This window comes from Ambystoma mexicanum, chromosome 2p, assembly GCF_040938575.1.
Source record: "Ambystoma mexicanum isolate Mex_15411 chromosome 2p, UKY_AmexF1_1, whole genome shotgun sequence".
In the NCBI taxonomy this organism is placed as follows: Eukaryota; Metazoa; Chordata; class Amphibia; order Caudata; family Ambystomatidae; genus Ambystoma; species Ambystoma mexicanum.
This window is the reverse complement of record NC_090923.1, coordinates 818,517,158-818,536,521: the sequence shown is the minus strand read 5'-3', so window position 1 is coordinate 818,536,521 and position 19,364 is coordinate 818,517,158. Positions and strand designations below refer to the sequence as shown.

General features: G+C 49.8%; 1 protein-coding gene across 1 annotated transcript in view; it reads left to right on the top strand.

Annotated features, from left to right (window-relative positions):
• LOC138567800 (nuclear apoptosis-inducing factor 1-like) overlaps nucleotides 1–8,864 on the top strand; it is a 61,521-nt gene extending 52,657 nt beyond the window's left edge. The window contains exon 3 of the mRNA XM_069646289.1: nucleotides 8,774–8,864. Coding sequence (XP_069502390.1) covers nucleotides 8,774–8,864 — 91 coding nt within the window. The remainder of the gene's footprint in view (nucleotides 1–8,773) is intronic.
• Nucleotides 8,865–19,364: the final 10,500 nt, after the last annotated feature.

The following is a 19,364-nucleotide window of genomic DNA, read 5'->3' as shown; positions in this document are numbered from 1 at the left end:
ATCAAGCTGGCCACGCGACAACACATGGAAGACCACGCTCCTGCCCAGAAGGCTGAATTACTGCCCCCCAGAGCCCCGAGCCGACTCCCACCAGCCATCTGCTGCCTGCCTGCCTGCTGGCCTGTGCCCTGCTATTTGGTGCCTGCACATCAGCCATCTGCAGGGGTCCAGTTGCTGCGACCACCCCTGCTGAAACAGAAGACTCCCGACTGAAGTTCCATCGCTCCACAGCCCAGCACCAGGACCCAGTTGCCCACCCACACCTGCCTCGGGGGTTGCCATGTCGGGGGAAACAACATCAGAGACCGCTGGCAACCCCCAGCGAGAGAGGCAGAGGGCTACCAGCTTCAGTGCCGCAGAAGTTGGTATCCTAGTGGAGCAAGTCCTGGTGCATTATGATGCCCTCTTCGGAAGACCATGCGCCGACAATGAAGGATGGAAGAGGATCTGGAAGGACATTGTGGCTGCCATCAACGTGGAGATGGTGGCAGCCCGCGATATAGCACACGTCTGGAAGCGCTGGGAGGACTTCAGGTCCAGGACCCTCAGCAAGGCCTGGCGCCTCTTGGAGGCAGCGCATGCAGAGGGGTGCCGGGTCCACCTTACTGACAACCAGATGAAGGTCCTGGAACGTATACGCCCAGCGCTCCACCTCCAGGTCCTTGAGAGGCAGACCTGTCTGGAGTCGAGCAGTAAGTGTCCATGTGTATTGATTGGACGCAGTGCATGTTGAGGTGTGCCAGGAGTGTGCAGCTTGGACATATGTCTGGAAAGGCCCATGCACGGTTGTGTATGTGCAGGGACATGAGCCTGCCACATGTGAGTCCAGTCATCTGTGAGGCACATCAATGGTGCATGTGTTCAAATGCATGATGCACAAATGCATGTGGGGATGCACACATGTTAGCATTTCTGTGTATGTACTGTGGCATGGTTGTGGTGTGACACATGGATGCTGCTTCCATCTTCATGTACGTGCACCGCATACATGTGCGTGTGTGTGTTTGACATGTTTGTGAATGTGATACGCCATGGATGCATGTGACACAGACATGTGGGAACCCGATTGGCAGATGTGACATAGTTGTCAATGATTACACTGTGACAGGTGGTGGAGATGTACAGATGCATGTATGTCTGGTGGCCTGTGTGCATGTGTTCGGCACTCCCCGTGTTGCATGTGACGTCAGGCTAACCTTCGGATGTTCATGATGTTGTATATGTATGGATGCTGCTGCCTGCTGCAACATTCCTGTTAATTTGCGCATGTGTGTCGGTTCAAATGATATGTGTGTTGGGAAGTGTGATGCCATCTGTGAAGTTTGACACTGCCACTCATGTGCAAATGTCATGTGTGTATCAGACCATTCTACAGTGCCCTGATGCCTGTGTTCTGTCTCTCCCTGTCTGCAGCGTCAACTGATGAAGAGGGCGGAGACAGTGCTGTGGAGCACAGCGGCAGGGATCCTACTGCCAGCCGGAGACGCAAGGCCCAGTTCCCCTCTCAGGTTGTCATCTCTTCGGGGAGTGAGGAGTCTGGTGCTGTGTCCATGGCCACAGCTGCCGAGTGAAGGTCCAAGAGGCAGAGGTCGGAGGTGGACTCCTCGGCAGTAGAAGGGGCAGCTGAGCCCCCACAGGGGGCGAAGGGGGTAGATGGCACGGAGTAATCCAGGTTGGTGGGGGATTCGGTTGAGGAGGAGGCTGTGGAAGGCCCACGCACGGGGCCTGGAGGGGGGATTCCACTGGTGCTAGTGGTGCAGTCCAGGGGCAGGGACAGGATGCAGCACAGGCCGCCACGGAGGTCCTGACCCTGATCCTGTGACTGCATCATCCCGCACCAGCAGGGATGCCTTCGTCCAGACCCGTTCTCAGGGAGGGGATGCGCGCACAACAACTGGCCTTCCTCTCCCTGCAGACGTGGCAATCCGGGACCAGGTTGAGCCTTTCCTAGCTGGGGTGACATTGCATCAACGTGGTATTCGGGATGTCGTGCAGGGTTCTCGTGAGGACAACGCACGTCATTTCGAATACCTCATTGACCACGTCGGCCTACTAGGACGGGTCACCCTGGCTGGGTAACTCCGTGTGCTGGATCTTCTAGCGACCCCCTCCTCAACTGAAACCCCTATGCAACAGTCGTCCTCCGTGCCATCTTCCTGCCCAAGTATCACCTGGGCGCCCTGTGGAACTGCCCCTGAACCAGAGGCCAGGCTGGTGGAGGACACATCCCTGCCACAGTCGGGAGTCACCTGAGGTCCAGCAGGGGTGGCCACCCCAACAACTGGACCCCAGCAAGAGGAGGATGTGCAGGCATCGACCAGCAGGGCACATGCACGGCAGCAGCAGGCTCAGGGTGGGAGCCATGATGGCTCGGGCCTACAACATCACAGGGGCAGGCATCTGCCGGAGGGCAGGAGGACCCTGGATTGGGAGTGTCTTCCATGTGGCAGCGGTTGGGCCAGCAGATAGATGCGGATCGGCGGCGGGCAGAGGAGGCACGGCTCACTGTGGTGAGGCCAGAGAACTCCATGCGCAGGGCACTGAGGCGGGCTGAGTGCCTCGAGGCAACTTGCAGGGAGTTGGAACAGGCCATGACTGCATCCCTGCGAGACCTCGAGGCCAGGGAAGAGGCCCGCCTCCGGGAACTTGAAAAGGAGTTCGATGATGCCCTGGCCCGGAACATCAACAAGTGAGCTGTTGGAGTTGCCCGCCGCCATTGTACATAGTTCATTAGTGTTAGGTTTCCTTTGTTTTTTCTTTTATTTTGGAGTTCATGGACATTGCTCCACTTCGTGCATATAGTTTTTTATTCATAGGACTTTTTTTGTAGGTCTCCTTTTGTTTGTGGATCATGGACCATTTGGACTTCCATTGTATATAGTTGCAGACGTGTGCATACTTTCTTTTTCAATTTTCCCATGGATCAATGGTTTTCCTTTATTTGGATTATTTTTTTCTTATTGACATTGGCAATGGACCACTTTTTTATTCAACATGACGTTCATTTTTGTTTCATTGGATTACCTTTTTTTTATATCTGTTTTTGTATATTGATTTTCAAGTTTGATTTCCTCTATGTTACTTCATTATGTTTTTAATAAATGTTTTATAACTTCATGATTGGTGTTGTGTTCTATCATTGGTTTTGTGCATGTCTCAATGAACATTGCCTCAGTCACGTGTTGCCACTGTGTGGTTCTGTTGTGCATTCATGCATGGGCATGATTCTTCTTTTAAGACTGTCATGGCATGGCTCATTTGGGATTGGGTACTGTGGATGGTTAGATGCTTGTACTGGGGGGCAAAGGGGATTTGAGTTGGCATTAGGGACATGGGTCTGTTTTGTTAGGACATGTTGTTTGGTGGGACATGTGTGCCACTGCTGGTGGGGGTGCAGGGGGACATGAGTCGGGGCCTGCTGGCAGGTGCCCGTCACTGCTGGGTGTGTGGGGGTGCAGGGGGACATGAGTCATGGCCTGCTGGCAGGTGCCCATGACTGCTGGGTGGGTGGGAGTGGAGGGGGACATGAGTCAGGGCCTGCTGGCAGGTGCCGTCACTGCTGGGTGGGTGGGGGTTTAGGGGGACATGTGTTGGGGCCTGCTGGCAGGTGCCCATCACTGCTGGGTGGGTGGGGGTGCGGGGGGACATGAGTCGGGGCCTGCTGGCAGGTGCCTGTCAATGGGGGTGGGTGGAAGACATGTGTCAGTGCTCCCAAGTGCATGGTGCCATGTGGGCTGCCCGCGGGACATGCCCAGGGGTGTAGGGTAGTCCCCTGTGGTGTGGGCGGCCTGCAGGGCATGGGGAGGGGGGAAAGGTCACACCCGGGAGGGCCCACACTGCCAAATTGCATGTAAAAGTCCACGCGTGCCCTGGAATACACGTACCCTGCTCGCATTAGGTAAAATGCGTGGAAAAAGTCCCCCCTGTGGTGTGGGCTGCCTGGGGAGGATGGGGAGGGTGGATGAGCTTCCTGTGCAAATTCACGAGGTGCGTGTGCACTTTTACACGTGTTTTCGCTAGTGCGAGCGGGGTACGTGTATTCCGAGGGGTGCGCATGGACTTTTACACGCATTTTCCATAGCGTGAGCGGGATATGTGTATTTCGAGGGGTGCGCGTGGACATTTACATGCATTTTTGCTAGCGTGAGCGGGATACTTGTATTCCGAGGGGTGCGCGTGGACTTTTACACCCGTTTTCGATGGCGCGAGTGGGGTACGTGTATTCCGAGGGGTGCACGTGGACTTCTACACGCGTTTTCGATAGCACGAGTGGGGTATGTGTATTCCGAGGGGTGAGCGTGGACTTTTACACTTGTTTTCGATAGCGCGAGCGGGGTATGTGTATTTCAAGGGGGTGGACTTTTACACACATTTTCGATAGTGCGAGCGGGGTACGTATATTCCGAGGGGTGCGCAGGGAGTTTTCCATGGGTTTTCGTGGTTGGGGGGCTGTATGCTGGTCCACTGGCCTTTGCGCCATGTAGGGATTTGTGCAATGTTTTTGGCGCACAGGGCGGTGTTGGGGGCGTTACTGGCGCTGCTGCAGGGTCGCTGTGCCACTCTGCACCACGGCTGGTTATGGATGTTGAAATCCATGAATACGCTGTGCGCTGAAATGGGTTTTGGCGCATGCGGCTGGCGCAGACTGCCACACGCACACTCTGTGCGCCAGCCGCGTGCGCCACTTGGGCACCGAATTCTATGAATTACCCCCTTATTTTCATGCTGGCAGCTACCATTTGGATGGCTAAGTCCCTTCCTATTGCTAACGAGTACTCAGTGTGCCTTTTGAGCATAATCACCATAAGCTGCATTCAGTGTGAAGTGGATCTATGTGGCCAAATCATCACTGATGGTCAATGAGTTCAGATAGCTAAATTTAATCAAAACCATGTCTTCATGTTCACATACATGGATATATTTATGCCATTCCCGCCATTTTCTGTTGCTCTCTGGCATTTGTTCTTTGGTGTTCCACCTTTAGTTTGCTCTCTCTTTTTTCTTTACTAACACCCCTAATCCCATCTGCCATGCCATGGAAAACATCCTACGCTCATCTGATTTAGTGGCTTTTGAACACATCAGTGATGGTTTTAATTAAATCACATGGTGGTCACTTATCAAATACATGGGCATATTTTGTCTCCACTTAGCAATTTCGAGGGCCTAGTCACGTAGTCTAACTTTCTCATGTTCTCACCCTTTGCCAAGACATCCCTAATTTTATTATTGTGCCAGGGCTAAAGCTAAAGTTGTTCGTGAGTTAGATTTGTCTAAATAGGCAACCACTAGCTTAGGTGAGGTGTGTTGTATTTTTAAGTTACATTTTGTGATATGCACTCTTCATGTTTTGCTTATCCTAGAAATCCCATTAAAAAACATTAGAAACCAACATACTTAGGTTTTCTTGTTTCCAGTGAAATCCGATAAACACTGGAAACACACCCCCAGATAAAAAGTGCCTCCTAGGTTTATACTGAAAAACACTGTTTGCCCTATCTCAGTGGTTCCTTAGCGTGAGCAGGGATAGGAGGAAGTTTGGGGTGAAGGGGTGGCTGGCGAGGGGCTTGGCAGACAATAGGAAAAGGCCCCTACTTCCCCATGTATGCTTGTTTGATTTCTCCCATTGCTTCCCCACCTGTCCCCTGACCTTATTCAAAAACACTGCACATTCAATGTGACATCCATTTCTTTGTAAAAAAAAAATCTTTTTGTGTGTGGTCAGGTCTATTTTGAAGAATTGTAGACAAATTTGAGCCATTTTTGTGGCTGCCGATTCAAGTCTTAAAATTGGCTAAAATTCCTCAAAATAGCCCTTCACCACGGACAAATATTTGTATTTACGAAAAATGGTGTCACATGGATTTTTCAGTGTCTCTGTTTATGGCCACAGACCCTCTGTGTAGTATGTGTGTCTGTCTGGAGCAGAGCTGAAAAGTGTAGGCTGCCTTCCAGCTTTAAAAGGAAACCTGTGTGAGCCTTCCATGTATGAGGCTCGCATAAGGCCATAGTGTCAAGGTCATATCCCAACCACCTGTGGCTCTCTAGAGCACCCACACCCAGCAGCCAATCAAAAGCTGTGAGCTTTAAATTAGAAGCGATTTATAAATAATTACTCATTTAAGGGACCATTGTTTTGGACAAGACGCTTGTAACCTTTCCGTGTGAAGAAATGCAAATTGGCATTTCATTCTGAAAGCCCACAGAAAGCACAGGTTAGTTGCCTAAATATATGCCCTCATCCAGGCCAAACTCACACAGAACAGTTTTAAACTCACTAACTACATTATTTTCAAAAGTTCATATTTAACACAAAAACGTGTTTATTTTTGGTAGAATGTAATATTTTCATCACATCAAAGATGAACCCTGAATTTCTGAAACACAAAGCGGTAACCCTTTCACACATTTTATTTGGTTATAAGCCTTTCAAAACCCAAAGGCCATTTTTTGCTGAATTGCATTCTGGCATTTGTAGTCTTCAATTCAAGATTTATCTATTGGGTATTTATAATGCACCTATACAACAAATGGTGCTTCAAGGCATAATAATGGGGATGGGGGTATTGCCACAATTGTATAATTTTTCCCTACCACATTTCTATAATGATTTATATATTTGTGTGAGTACCTTAATATGACATAGGTACTTTTCAAGTTAGCTTTAAAAAGCAGAGTATTGTTGAAAGCCAGACATGAGGGTGAGGAGGGGCAATGATGAGAGGGCAAGTGAATCATGAATACTTTCCCAGGATGTGGAAAGAGAGGTTGCAATCCTGGAGGCTGGAGCAGTTGTTTCTCTGATTGTGGCTGCTTTTCAGGGCACAAGTAAAGGATAAATGTGGGTGGACAGTGGAACTTATTTTCAGAAGGGGTCGCAACCCCTTGTTGGCAAACTTGCTCAAGTATTTGGCTGCCAGGATTTTACCCAAGTTGTCACGTTCCCAATGGAGACGCTTACCACAAGAAAACAAGCACTCGTATTGCGATTTTGTTTTCCATGGTATATTTCACTACAGATTGCTGGGTTTAAACGGTAAGCACCCTTTATACTTTGCCAGAATATTTATTGGAACATTTCATCTCTCATGTTATTTTTCTGGTGTTCATTACTTTTTAAAAATGCCAATGCTATTTTGTCTTGCACACTTTCCTCTAAGGGGAAGGTCAATTGAACTCACTTTGTACATTTCACTTTCAAATATGTTCACTTACTATGCATATATTCATGGTTGCCAGCTTTTAATTTTCGCTGTGGGGACAAATGTTCCCACCCAGAATGAAGCGAGAGAGCTGTGCTCATCCCCAGTCAAAACAACAGATTCTAGAGCACATGTTGTAGCAGGAATAGGAAAAAAGCCAAATGATTTACAGGAAGATATAAACATATAGCATCTGAGCAACAATAACCTAACCTGATGAGTTGCCTTTGTAACATTCTGCTATAGGATCCCCTGATATTCCCGCACCGACAAACAGTTTTGGCCTGCTTATCCCCTCCAATCAAGCATCAAGGAGTACATTAATGAGACCTCCTTCTCATTTTGTAGTGAGCAGCACTTGATAAAGAGTTATTATCAGCTTGGAGTTTATTTCTTTTGACAGTCAAAATTATCCTTATATCCACCAAAGTGAGTACTCCCGGGCAAATCCTTTTATCACACTACGCCTTATCTGCTAAACTTAGAAGTCTCTACAATGTGGAAAGGTCGTTTTCACAAATCAAAGTCTTCAAGGGAAGAGAAGAAAGGGCAAGTAGGGGCAAAGGGTCCCTGAACAAGCATTGCATGATTTACTACAATAGCTTTGACTTGAAGAAATGTTAGATATTACTGAAATAACATATTCTTTATTCTTCCGAAAGTGTTCATAACATCTTGCTCTGAGAGACATTGCCCTACTTATCCACGCAATGAAACAAAGAATATTTGTGTGTTTACACTGGGAAAAACAGTTATCCGCGATTTTTTGAAGGGGGCAAACTCCTAGGAACACATCGATAAACACAGATTTTGCAAAATTTTGAAAACGCTGGAAAAACACTATCGGAAGTAAAAAGAAGAAACTCCTACGACAGGAAACCTTAATTATACTTCCTGAACTGCCTTACCTATGGAACTGCCTTACCTCTGGGGTCAGCAAGGCCATTGTGGTTCCCTCACCACTTCCACAAAACTCTGCACCTCCTGACTAATACTAGGTGGGTCATAGTTTAATAGAGGGGCTGAGGATGTATGGGCTGGAATCCTGATGCCTCTATGCACTTCTCTCTGGGCTCTGCTTTATACCCTGGAGGCGAGGAGGTCGTTTCCAGCAAGCTTCCCAAGTCCACTTTGTCACAGGTCTCGGCTGAAGTAGACTAGCTACTCCAGGCTTGGAGGCAATTCTCAGTCCAAGTTGCTTCGCTTGGTTCTTTTGCAGGATTCCCCTTTTCGTTTTAGTCTTCCTCTAGTATTAGTATGTACTCGATCCCCAGCTGCTCCACTGGGTTACTGTCTATTGCTTGTCGTCCAAGGTTGCTTTTTCCCAAAGCCTACTTACATGCACAATAGTTTCTCCTCAGTCACTGTACACAATGCAATGTGTGTTCCATTCTTTTGGCAGCCAAGGCACCGGAGTTGGAGGGATTCTACTGCAGATCCCCTCAGAAGTTATTCCCTCTGGCGTTACAACAGGTAAATGCTGGTCCAAAGTGTAAGTACTGGTTCAAAGTACCTTTTCTCACGCCCAGTTATTCCTTACTTGGATTAATTTTGTTTCTTAACTCTTTCAGGTGCACAATGGAGTTCTTAGGAGTGCTGCAGCTGATTCAGGAAGCGATGAGCCAGATGCAGGTCAGCACATTCCTAAATCCTGAACGCTAAGCAATACGTGTTCCCGTTCTTTATCTTGCTGACAATATTGATCTGTCAGTGGGGTTGTTGGATACCAAGGCTGAACCTCATTACTCCAGTTTCTCTGGTTGAAAGTGTAGTTCTGTTTTGGATTGATTCTTGATTTGTGTTATCTTACCACAGTAGTGTTGGCTTCACTGGGTCAGCGCTGTTTGGCTCCGGGTGCGACCTATATAGCTGTACACCCAAGATGGCCACTGGGATTTCTGAAGCCTTGCATGATAACGTAAAATTCTGGGAGTTGTGGTTCCAGAATGGAAACTCTCCAATGCTGCACTAACCTGCACCATGACCGCCTACCGGTCCACAGGGTGGTTGAGAATGAGGTTTGGCACCCAGGTGACATAATGGGTTTAGGGGTAAATGTGGGACGTGGCCAGGGGGCATGACACTTCCCTTGTTGTGAGTGGTGTTGAGGCACTTGCTATTCCTTATCCCTGGATATCAGCAACCTCCCTGTGTCCACTCTCGGTTCTTCCGCTGACTGATCGTATTGTGTAAGGAAGGAGGGGGTCAATTGAGCCCCCTCTATACATTCTACACGAAAGGGACCACTTGCTCTTGCACTAGTGGATGGACACCTTCTTTGCGCTTCTGCGGCCATAGGGGACAAGGCCCTGGTATAAGCAGAGCTGGGGCTATTGCAAGACACACTTGGACTCCATTTTGTGTACCCTCGACTCCATCCTTGGACTAGGCCGCATTTTGTTATTGCAAAGTCTCTTCTCCCCTCAGCAGCACTGCGCACATCGCAAGCACTGACAGCCCCCACTTTTTCCTCCTGCGCCTGTGCCTCCCAAGTCCCTTTCTCAACGGATGCCTTGAGACAAGATGTTGCAAACATACAGTGTATTCATTTTATTCTTCCTCTGAGATCATTGTCCTGTGTGTGACCGGGCCGAACCATGACTTGTAGCTCATCCATCTCAACAAACCTGCCCATGCACCTTTCACCCCCACTGTCAGAAAATGACTGCCAGTTCAACCTTGTGCCCCTTCAAAGCTATTCTTTTTCATGTAACAGAAGTGTGACCCTTCCTTGCTGACCACCCTAGAGTGTCCCCAATAAAACCAGATTCCTGCCACAGTATATTCTGCCCTAAACTAACATGTGTCACTCCACCCCCTTCCGCTCTGATGTGCCAGACCTGACAGCTATCAATCCTGCCCCCCACAGATTACTCGAGGGGCAAGACCCCCACACCCTTCACCTCACCAGTGACCCAAAGCGAGATAATGCAAACATACGTGTACAATGCATAGGCCTCTACTAAAACTATAAAGGTGTAGTAATGATCAGTATTCACTGTATGTCTAGGATAAGTGTGTAGATTAGTTAGTCAGAACCAGCCGCCTCTCCGGACCTGACCCAACCTTCACCTCCCACGGACCGGCCCAACTGAACCACGTGATGTCTAACCTCCCGCCAAGACATTAGCCTATCTCGTGGAGCCGGCCCTTACAGCGCTATACTCCCACCCCTTCCCTAATCAATGAAAATGTAACTTGTAGACTGTATAGAAATCGTCACTGATCACTCTGTAACCCTTTAAAATGTATTGTCTTTATGTTGTTTGCCAGAGCGCTCTCAAGGCAGCAGAGTCCTCTGGATGCTGAATCTTATATAAACGTTTGCTTAATCTCCAAACCAATCTCTTGGTCTCATTCTCTACTGGGATGTGTCCTTCATTTTGAGTTTTCATTGGTGATTTGGGGTGTGAACGCCTTCACTTGGTGACCCTCAGTGATTTGAGGGTGCACCAAGAGACACCCCTGTGTCGTGCCGCGAGATCCAGGACGCCCACAAGCAAAACCATCACCTCCTGCGGCTGACCAATGCACGCACAAAGAGAGGTTCCAAGAGTCCCGGCCATTGCAAATACCCGACTGAAGGTCAGGGGCGGGTCACGGCTTGGTTGGGGTGAGGCCCCGATTGTGGATAGACCATGAACAGAGGCTCTTGGATCACCCTGGACACGTGAGCATTTGTTGCGAGAATATCAAAGGAGGGAAATTTAAAAAGAAGGTAACGGGTAATGTTGAGAGAATAGTGGGGAGTCAGATTTAGGGCCTAGGGGTTGTGTGAGTGTAACTGGTAGGCTTTTTCTTCTCTTTTCTTTATATGGCCATTAGGTTGTGAATATAGAAGTAACGGAATACGGGAAGAGTATGGGAACCTAGCTCCAAAAGGGGTTGTTTGGCGGCGCCGAGTAGCATTGTCTCGACCAGTGCAGGAAATAAGGGAGATAAAATAGGAAAAACTTGTGTAATGAATAGACTCGGGAGATATTAGAAAATTATTTTTCTTGCGTGCATAACTCTTTTAGAGGTCAGCCCGAGGGGGCTCAGGGAAGGGGGCAGAGAGAGTGAGTGGGGGAGCAGAATATGATAGTATGATCTAGGGCAGAGTGAGGGCATAGCTAGAAATTGAGTAATTTTATGTTATATGTTAACTGTCGTCAAAGTCAATTGTGTCGGTATGTCTAAAAAGTATATGTGAATTTGTCCTATATTGAAGTAGCATAAAGTTTGTTTGTTCGTGTGGAGCGGAGAAGGTGTAAGTGAAAAGGATTTTAAATTGTGACATTGCACAGTGTTATTGAGGTGTTATAAGCTAAACAAAAGTATTTCTCGGTGATATCCTTGATGCATAACACATACACGAGTGAACCCACAAGTGGAGCAGGGAGCCATGGGAGAAGGTACACCATTAGCCCATATCTGCCAGCACCTTCCCCGGTACAGCAAAAAAATACAGAAGTACCATGACCAGTGGCTCACAGAGATAACGGGAGAGGCATCGTTCCAAGAATGACCAGAAGGAGGGTCATTCAACAAACGAATATTAGATCTTGTCACAACCCACCTATTAGCAAAGTACCGGGGAAAGCAACTTCAAAATAGACGCAAAGTATTAGATCACTGGAGGATGTTTGAAGAAACATCCCCTGCTAATGGTACAGACAAGGAAGTGTCATCTGAAACGGCACCGGCCCCAGCAGGAGGGAGGAGAAGCAGCTGAGGGGAAAATGGTAAAAATAGGGACGAAGACATCACTAGGCTTTACCTTCTGTTAACTAGGCCCGCTGCTGGATACAGTGACCCATCTTATTTGCCTGCACCCAATGCAACGTCCACTCCCGCAGCGACATCCCAGCCTCCCTACGATCCTACAGGGTTGTATGGTCCCACAAGTGCCGCTCCAGTAAATCTTGTACACCTAACTGGTGATTTAGAAAGGCAACTGGCCACCACCCAAATGGAATTGACACGACTGAGAGCATTATGTGACAGAGGGCAAACCTTGCCGGGGGAGTGGATGTACCGTCCATCTCGGCAGGGGGGCCAACAGCATCCCCACTCACATCAGGGAACGCATCTAGCAAACCAGAAGATTAATGGAATCGGGGGGAATTTTTCTATAAGGATAGTACGAGTAGGACAGGAAGGTAGCCAAGCAGGGGAGGAACAAAGAAGTGGAGAATCAGACAGGGAAATAGAAGAGGTGTGGAGCGATCTAGATGAGTATGAAGAAGGAGCAGTGGCAGCAGGAATGCCACTGCCACTACGAGAAGAGCCGGAGGTTGGGGTGGTACGACAGAGGTGGCAGGAGAGGTTAAGGAGTAGGTTGGGAAACATGCCATTGAGCAAAGCAAAAGGAGTAAAAGTAAGCAAGAAAGGAAGTAAAACAAATTGGTAATGCCGCTCATCCACAAGGGAGCAGGGAGACCCCATTACATACCATGGGCACAGATGGACAAGAAAAATCTGTTGAAGTTGTTGCCCCCACTTTTGTGAGGGGCTGGAAAATGGATCCATGCATTTGAAAAAAGCACTGCAGGGGTCCCACTGGCTATAGGGGACGTAAAGACTTTATTAGTGTTCGCCATGGGAGATCAAGCAGATGGGGTGTGGGTGAAGGCAGGTTTCTGGGAGTAACAACAAACTGTGACCGCCATGATGCGGTCGGCATTTAACAACGTAAGGGCCCAGGTGTGGGATGCACTGCGGAGTACATGCCCTGATACCCCAGATTCACATTTGGAGATGAGGCCCCCATGCAGCCCCCATGAACCATGGGGGACGAGGAAGAGGTTGCGTAGTACATTCTCTGGGCGCAGGATCTGTGGAGATCGGAGATGGGCACGCCTTGGGACCAATCAACCTCCCTTTTCTACTTTATTATCAAAAGAGGCCCCCCGAAGGAGGTACAGAAAGCCTTAGATAAAATTGCTGGGATAGAAGCCAAAGGCTGGGCAGAAATTCAGAGCATTATAGTACACCATTGTAGGAGGATCAAAGAAAGAGAAAAAGAAATTGCACAGAGGAGGTTGGCAGACGAGCCCAAACCTGTAGAAAATAAACTGGTGATGGTTGCTGCGGTAACAGCAGCCTGGCCCACTGAAAGACAGGGGTATGGGGAGGAGGGGTCGGGCGGTTCACTGACAAGGATGGCAGCAACCTGGTCTGCAAACGGGCAGGAGCAATGGGCTGGCGAGGATCAATATGAGGGTTTCCAATGGCAGGGAAGGCCTACAAGAGGACGAGGTAGGTACAGGGGGCAGAGAAGTGGGTTCAGAGGACAAGGAGCTTGGGGTTTTGGAGGATAAGGGGCTCGGGGAGGGGGCCAAGGGTCATGCTGGAATTGCGGGAGATGGGGACATTTTTCAACGGAATGCCGTGCCCAACCCATGGGACATTATCAAGGGCCACCACATCCTGAAAATGAACAACAATTTGGTCACCCCATCCGGCAGCCCCTACGGATTACCGATGGGTGGAAATGGGCAACAAGAGCATTATTATAACAACTATCAGCAAGGAGCACAACAAATTCAACAGGGAGCACAAGCACAACAACAGGGCATGCAAACACAAGTAGCACGCCAAAATGCTATGGGGAACGCCCACACAAATATTTTCACCACTACCGCCAATGGGGCACATGCGTTGTTCCACGGAGCAGCAATGATCCCAGATTAGGACAGCCCACAGAGAACACTTGCATGTCCAGTACTATCGACTACCCTATGTCCAGAAGAGGAACCACTGGCCACTGGTGGGGGCGGAGATAGGAAACAAGCAGTTCATCTTCATTGTGGACTCAGGAGTGGAAAAATTGTGCCTTATGGAAGGCCGGTTTCCTCTCTCGGGCCGAAATTATGAAACACAGGGATTTTCTGGGGCAATTTTGAAGGTTCCATATACAAATGATTTGGATATAACAGTGGGAGGAAAAACGGTGCGGGCACCCCTGTTATACCACGTACATTTGCCCATAAATTTGATGGGTAGGGACCTCCTCAGTAAGCTTAACATGACCATCTCCTTTAAAGAACGAGGAGTAGTGTGCTCCACCCCAGGAGTATGCCTAATAAGAGCAATGAGGGGAGTGCCCACAGACATTGACATGTTCATTTATGGGATACAGGTTCTAGCTAGAATTGTGCCTGAAATAACGTGAAAAGAATGGAGGGTGGCATCCGATTTTGTTTTTCGCCCCGTGGTAAGCCCGGAAATTGAGCCCAGCACTATCCTTTCAATTGACCTACAGTGGGAGCAAGTATCAGCCAAATGTATTGTGGCAATAGGACTGGACACGCATGGATGCGAGTGGAGAACCGTGTTGTGTATTTACCCAAAGATAGCACTACGTGATCTCACCGACAAAGAGCTTTTCATTGACGGTGACTATGATGGGGAGATAATAATGGAAATTTGTGTGCCTTGTGACATAATAATTCAATTTAGAGAAATAAATAACCCCCTCATGCCCAGTGTCAGTGTGCCACCTTCGATTTTTTATGAGAATATGAAACAAGTACTACCAAAGTTATGGACAACAGGACCCCATGACGTAGGGCTCTTACAAGAAATAACGCCCATAAAAATAAAGCTGAAACCGGGTGAAGTACCACCCAGAGTAAAACAGTACCCACTATCTAGAGATGCAGAGGAAGGAATAAAGGAAACAATAAGCGCATTATTACACCAAGGCATTATTGTACCCTCAAATTCACCATGCAACACTGAGATTTATCCTATAAAAAAAGGCAAAGGGCAGGGCTTGGAGAATGTTCCAGGATCTCGGCCCACTTAATGGCATCATACAGAAAGAGTTCCCCCTAGTGCCCAACCCTGCATCCATTTTGTGCAGTGTCCCAAAAGAAGCCACATGTTTTAAAGTTGTGGATCTAAAGAATGCCTTCTTCTCAGTACCACTCAACCCCAGTTGCCAATACCTAACAGCATTTACCTTGGGGGGAAAAAGATATGAGCATTGCAGACTACCCCAGGGTTATTGCGAAAGTCCCAGCATATTTAACAGAATTCTGCACGAAGACCATGGCAATATCGATGTAAAAAGCACAATAATTCAATACGTAGACGACCTTCTAATTTACAGCAAAAGTGAAGAGCAATGTAGAGCAGATTCAATAAAATTATTAAACTTTCTAGTAACAAAAGGGTACAAAGTGGATAAGGGAAAACTGCAATACTGCTTAGCAGAAGTGTTGTATCTGGGGCAGTTAATATGAAAGGATGGTAAGAGAATTGTACCAGACAGAGCAGCAGCAATGTGCCACACTCTAATGCCTAAAACTGTAAAAGACATGCAGAAGTTCCTTGGAATATGCATGTATTGCTGTGCATGGATACTAGATTATGCTGCATACACAAGCCCCCTTCTCCAGGCGCTGAAAGAAGCCCAGAGGAACAGCGCCCCATAAAATAGACACAAGAGAATATCATTTGCACCAATGGGGCGAGCTGGCAGGCGAATGCCGGCCCGCCTCCAAGGCTTGATACTAAGGCTCCTGTTCGTTTCCTGTTCGGTGACAGTTCTGCGGTGAGCCCCACCCCCCGCTCATGCCCCGTGTGGTCTCCTGTCTCCCCACACCGCCCGCTCATGCCCCGTGTTGTCTCCTGTCTCCCCCCAACCCCCCGCTCATGCCCCGTGTTGTCTCCTGTCTCCCCCCACCCCCCGTTCATGCCCCGTGTTGTCTCCTGTCTCCCCCCACCCCCCGCTCATGCCCCGTGTTGTCTCCTATCTCCCCCCACCCCCGCTCATGCCCCGTGTTGTCTCCTGTCTCCCCCCACCCCCCGCTCATGCCCCATGTTGTCTCCTGTCTCCCCCACCCCCCCGCTCATGCCCCATGTTGTCTCCTGTCTCCCCCCAACCCCCACTCATGCCCCGTGTTGTCTCCTGTCTCCCCACACCCCCCGCTCATGCCCCGTGTTGTCTCCTGTCTCCCCCCATCCCCCGCTCATGCCCCGTGTTGTCTCCTGTCTCCCCCCGCTCATGCCCCGTGTGGTCTCCTGTCTTCCCCCCTCCCCCCGCTCATGGCCCGTGTGGTCTCTTGTCTCCCCCCACCCCCCGCTCATGCCCCGTGTGGTCTCTTGTCTCCCCCACCCCCCGCTCATGCCCCGTGTGGTCTCTTGTCCCCCCCACCCCCCGCTCATGCCCCGTGTGGTCTCTTGTCTCCCCCCACCCCCCGCTCATGCCTCGTGTGGTCTCTTGTCTCCCCCTCCACCCCCCGCTCATGCCCCGTGTGGTCTCTTGTCTCCCCCGGCCCCGCTCATGCCCCGTGTGGTCTCTTGTCTCCCCCCACCCCCCGCTCATGCCCTGTGTGGTCTCTTGTCTCCCCCCACCCCCTGCTCATGCCCCGTGTGGTCTCTTGTCTCCCCCCACCCCCTGCTCATGCCCCGTGTGGTCTCCTGTCTTCCCCCCACCCCCCGCTCAAGCCCCATGCGGTCTCCTGTCTTCCCCCTCCCCCCACCCATGCCCCTTCTGGTCTCCTGTCTCCCCCCAACCCCCCGCTCATGCCCCGTGTGGTCTCTTGTCTCCCCCACCCCCCGCTCATGCCCCGTGTGGTCTCTTGTCTCCCCCACCCCCTGCTCATGCCGCATGTGGTCTCTTGTCTCCCCCCACCCCCCGCTCATGCCTCGTGTGGTCTCTTGTCTCCCCCTCCACCCCCCGCTCATGCCCCGTGTGGTCTCTTGTCTCCCCCAACCACCCGCTCATGCCCTGTGTGGTCTCTTGTCTCCCTCCACCCCCACTCATGCCCTGTGTGGTCTCTTGTCTCCCCCCACCGCCTGCTCATGCCCCGTGTGGTCTCTTGTCTCCCCCCAGCCCCCCACTCATGCCCCGTGTGGTCTCCTGTCTCCCCCCACCCCCCGCCCATGCCCTGGGTGGTCTCCTGTCTTCCCCCACCCCCCTCTCAAGCCCTGTGTGGTCTCCTGTCTTCCCCCACCCCCCGCTCACGCCCCATGCGGTCTCCTGTCTTCCCCCTCCCCCCACCCATGCCCCTTGTGGTCTCCTGTCTCCCCTCCACCCCCCGCTCCTGCCCTGTGTGTTTCTCCTGTCTTCCCCCCGCTCATGCCATGTGTGTTTCTCCTGTCCGCCCCCCACCCCCTGCTCACGCCCCATGCAGTCTCCTGTCTTCCACCCACCTCCCGCTCACACCCCATGTGTTTTCCTGTGATCCATTAGGTTTTAATTCCCTCCTCTTCTACTACCTTCCTACTCCCCTTCCTACCTATTTTCTCCCTCCTCTCAGCCTTTCCTCTCCTAGCACTTACTCCTATCATCTGTTCCCTGACTTTTGATAGCAGCTTGTCTGTCTCCCCTCCTCCCCCCTTGTTTTTCTCCCTCCCTCCACCCCTGCTTTTTAAATTTGTCACTAACAAATTTGGTCAGTAGCGTGCCTTGTTCTTCTCCTTCGCCCCCTCATATCCCACCGTGCCCCCCTCCCAACCCTCCTCTTGTATACCTCCTGCACTACATCAATTGTCGTCAGACATAGTAATGTTACTGCTTGCTTTGTTTCTCCCTCTTTTCCATTACCTCTTGCCTTACTTGTTCCTATGCACTTGCACTATCAGAAATGTCGACAGGCCTAGTACTGTATTTTCCTATGTTCCCTCCCTCCTTGAAGCGCTTTGAAACACATTGTGTATAGGCGCTATATAAATAAACAATCAATCAATCACACAATTTCTTAAGTTACAAGACCTCATCACAACAGCACCCGTCCTAGCGACACCAGATTGTGATCAGGAGTTTTATCTATTCTCCCATTGTAATGGTACACTAATGACAGCAGTACTGACGCACAAAACGTCATTAGGCCACAAGCCATTGGCCTATTACAGCAGCACATTGGACTCAGTAATGCAAGGGCACTTCACGTGCGAACAAGCCCTCGCTGCAGCAGCCTTCGTGATAGAGAAAAGCACCACCATAGTAATGGGATGCTCTGTAACACTATTTGTCGAACACTCTCTATTTGCCATACTCGAAAGGTTCAAGTCCACACTCACCACACAGAGAGCAACTGCATAGAAAATAATCATCTCAAGCCCAAACATACACGTTACACGCTGTAAGACTGTAAACCCAGCCACCTTCATCACAGAACCTTGCACAGTAGAAGACATGCAAGTGCACGACTGCGCTACATATGAGGGGGAAGGTGACGATATTCCCAAAGCCAGTGAGAATGCCCTAGAAGGAGGTGAGGTGTACTTCGTGGACGTATCAGCGTCCATTGACTGCGAGACAGGGGAGAAACACGTAGGGTGGCAGTGGTGAGAATAGATGGGGACTAATATGAAGTGATAGTACAGAAACGCCTTCCCTCACACTTTTCAGCACAAGCAGCAGAACTCATAGCTTTAATTGAAGCATTGCATGCAGCCAAAGGATGTGTGGTAACCATTTACTCTGACTCGGCATACGTGACAACGACAGTGCATTCCGGCTTGTCACGATGGCGACGAAGAGGGTTCAGGAGAGCGGATGGCTCTCCTGTACAACACGCACAATCATTAAATGATGTAATTGAAGCATTAGCAGAAGCATCAGTAGTGGCTTTAGTGAAGTGCCAGGCCCACACAAATAACACAGACGCGACATCACTCGGGAACGCAGCGGCAGACGCTGCTGCAAAAGAAGTTGCATACTTTGACGTTCCACAAGCAGTTGAATGTGTAGTAAAAACACACAAAAAACGACAAGGAAGAAGGGTACAGTTCCACACACATAATTCAAATAATAGAGTTGCAGAAACGCGCCCCATCAGTCGAACAGGAAATGTGGACAAAGAGAGGGTGCAAACAGTCACCCACAGACCTCCTCTGGTGTCAGGTAATGACAGGAAAGGTAGTAATGCCAGTAGAACTATTACAAGTAGCCATCCAACAGCTTCACTTCCCCACACACGTCAGCAAGCAACACATAGCAACAGATATCCAAGAGGACTGGTTTGTTCCCAACCTGCAGGAACACCTTGCAAAATTGATAATAGAGTGTACAACATGCCAGACATACAGTTCAGGTATGACCCTTAGGACGCTGCGAGGAACACTGTGGCGCCCATCGGGACCATTTCGAGAATTACACATTGACTATGCCGATATGGGAGAAAGGTGCACCCAAGCCAGATATCTCATAGTGGTGGTCCGCCC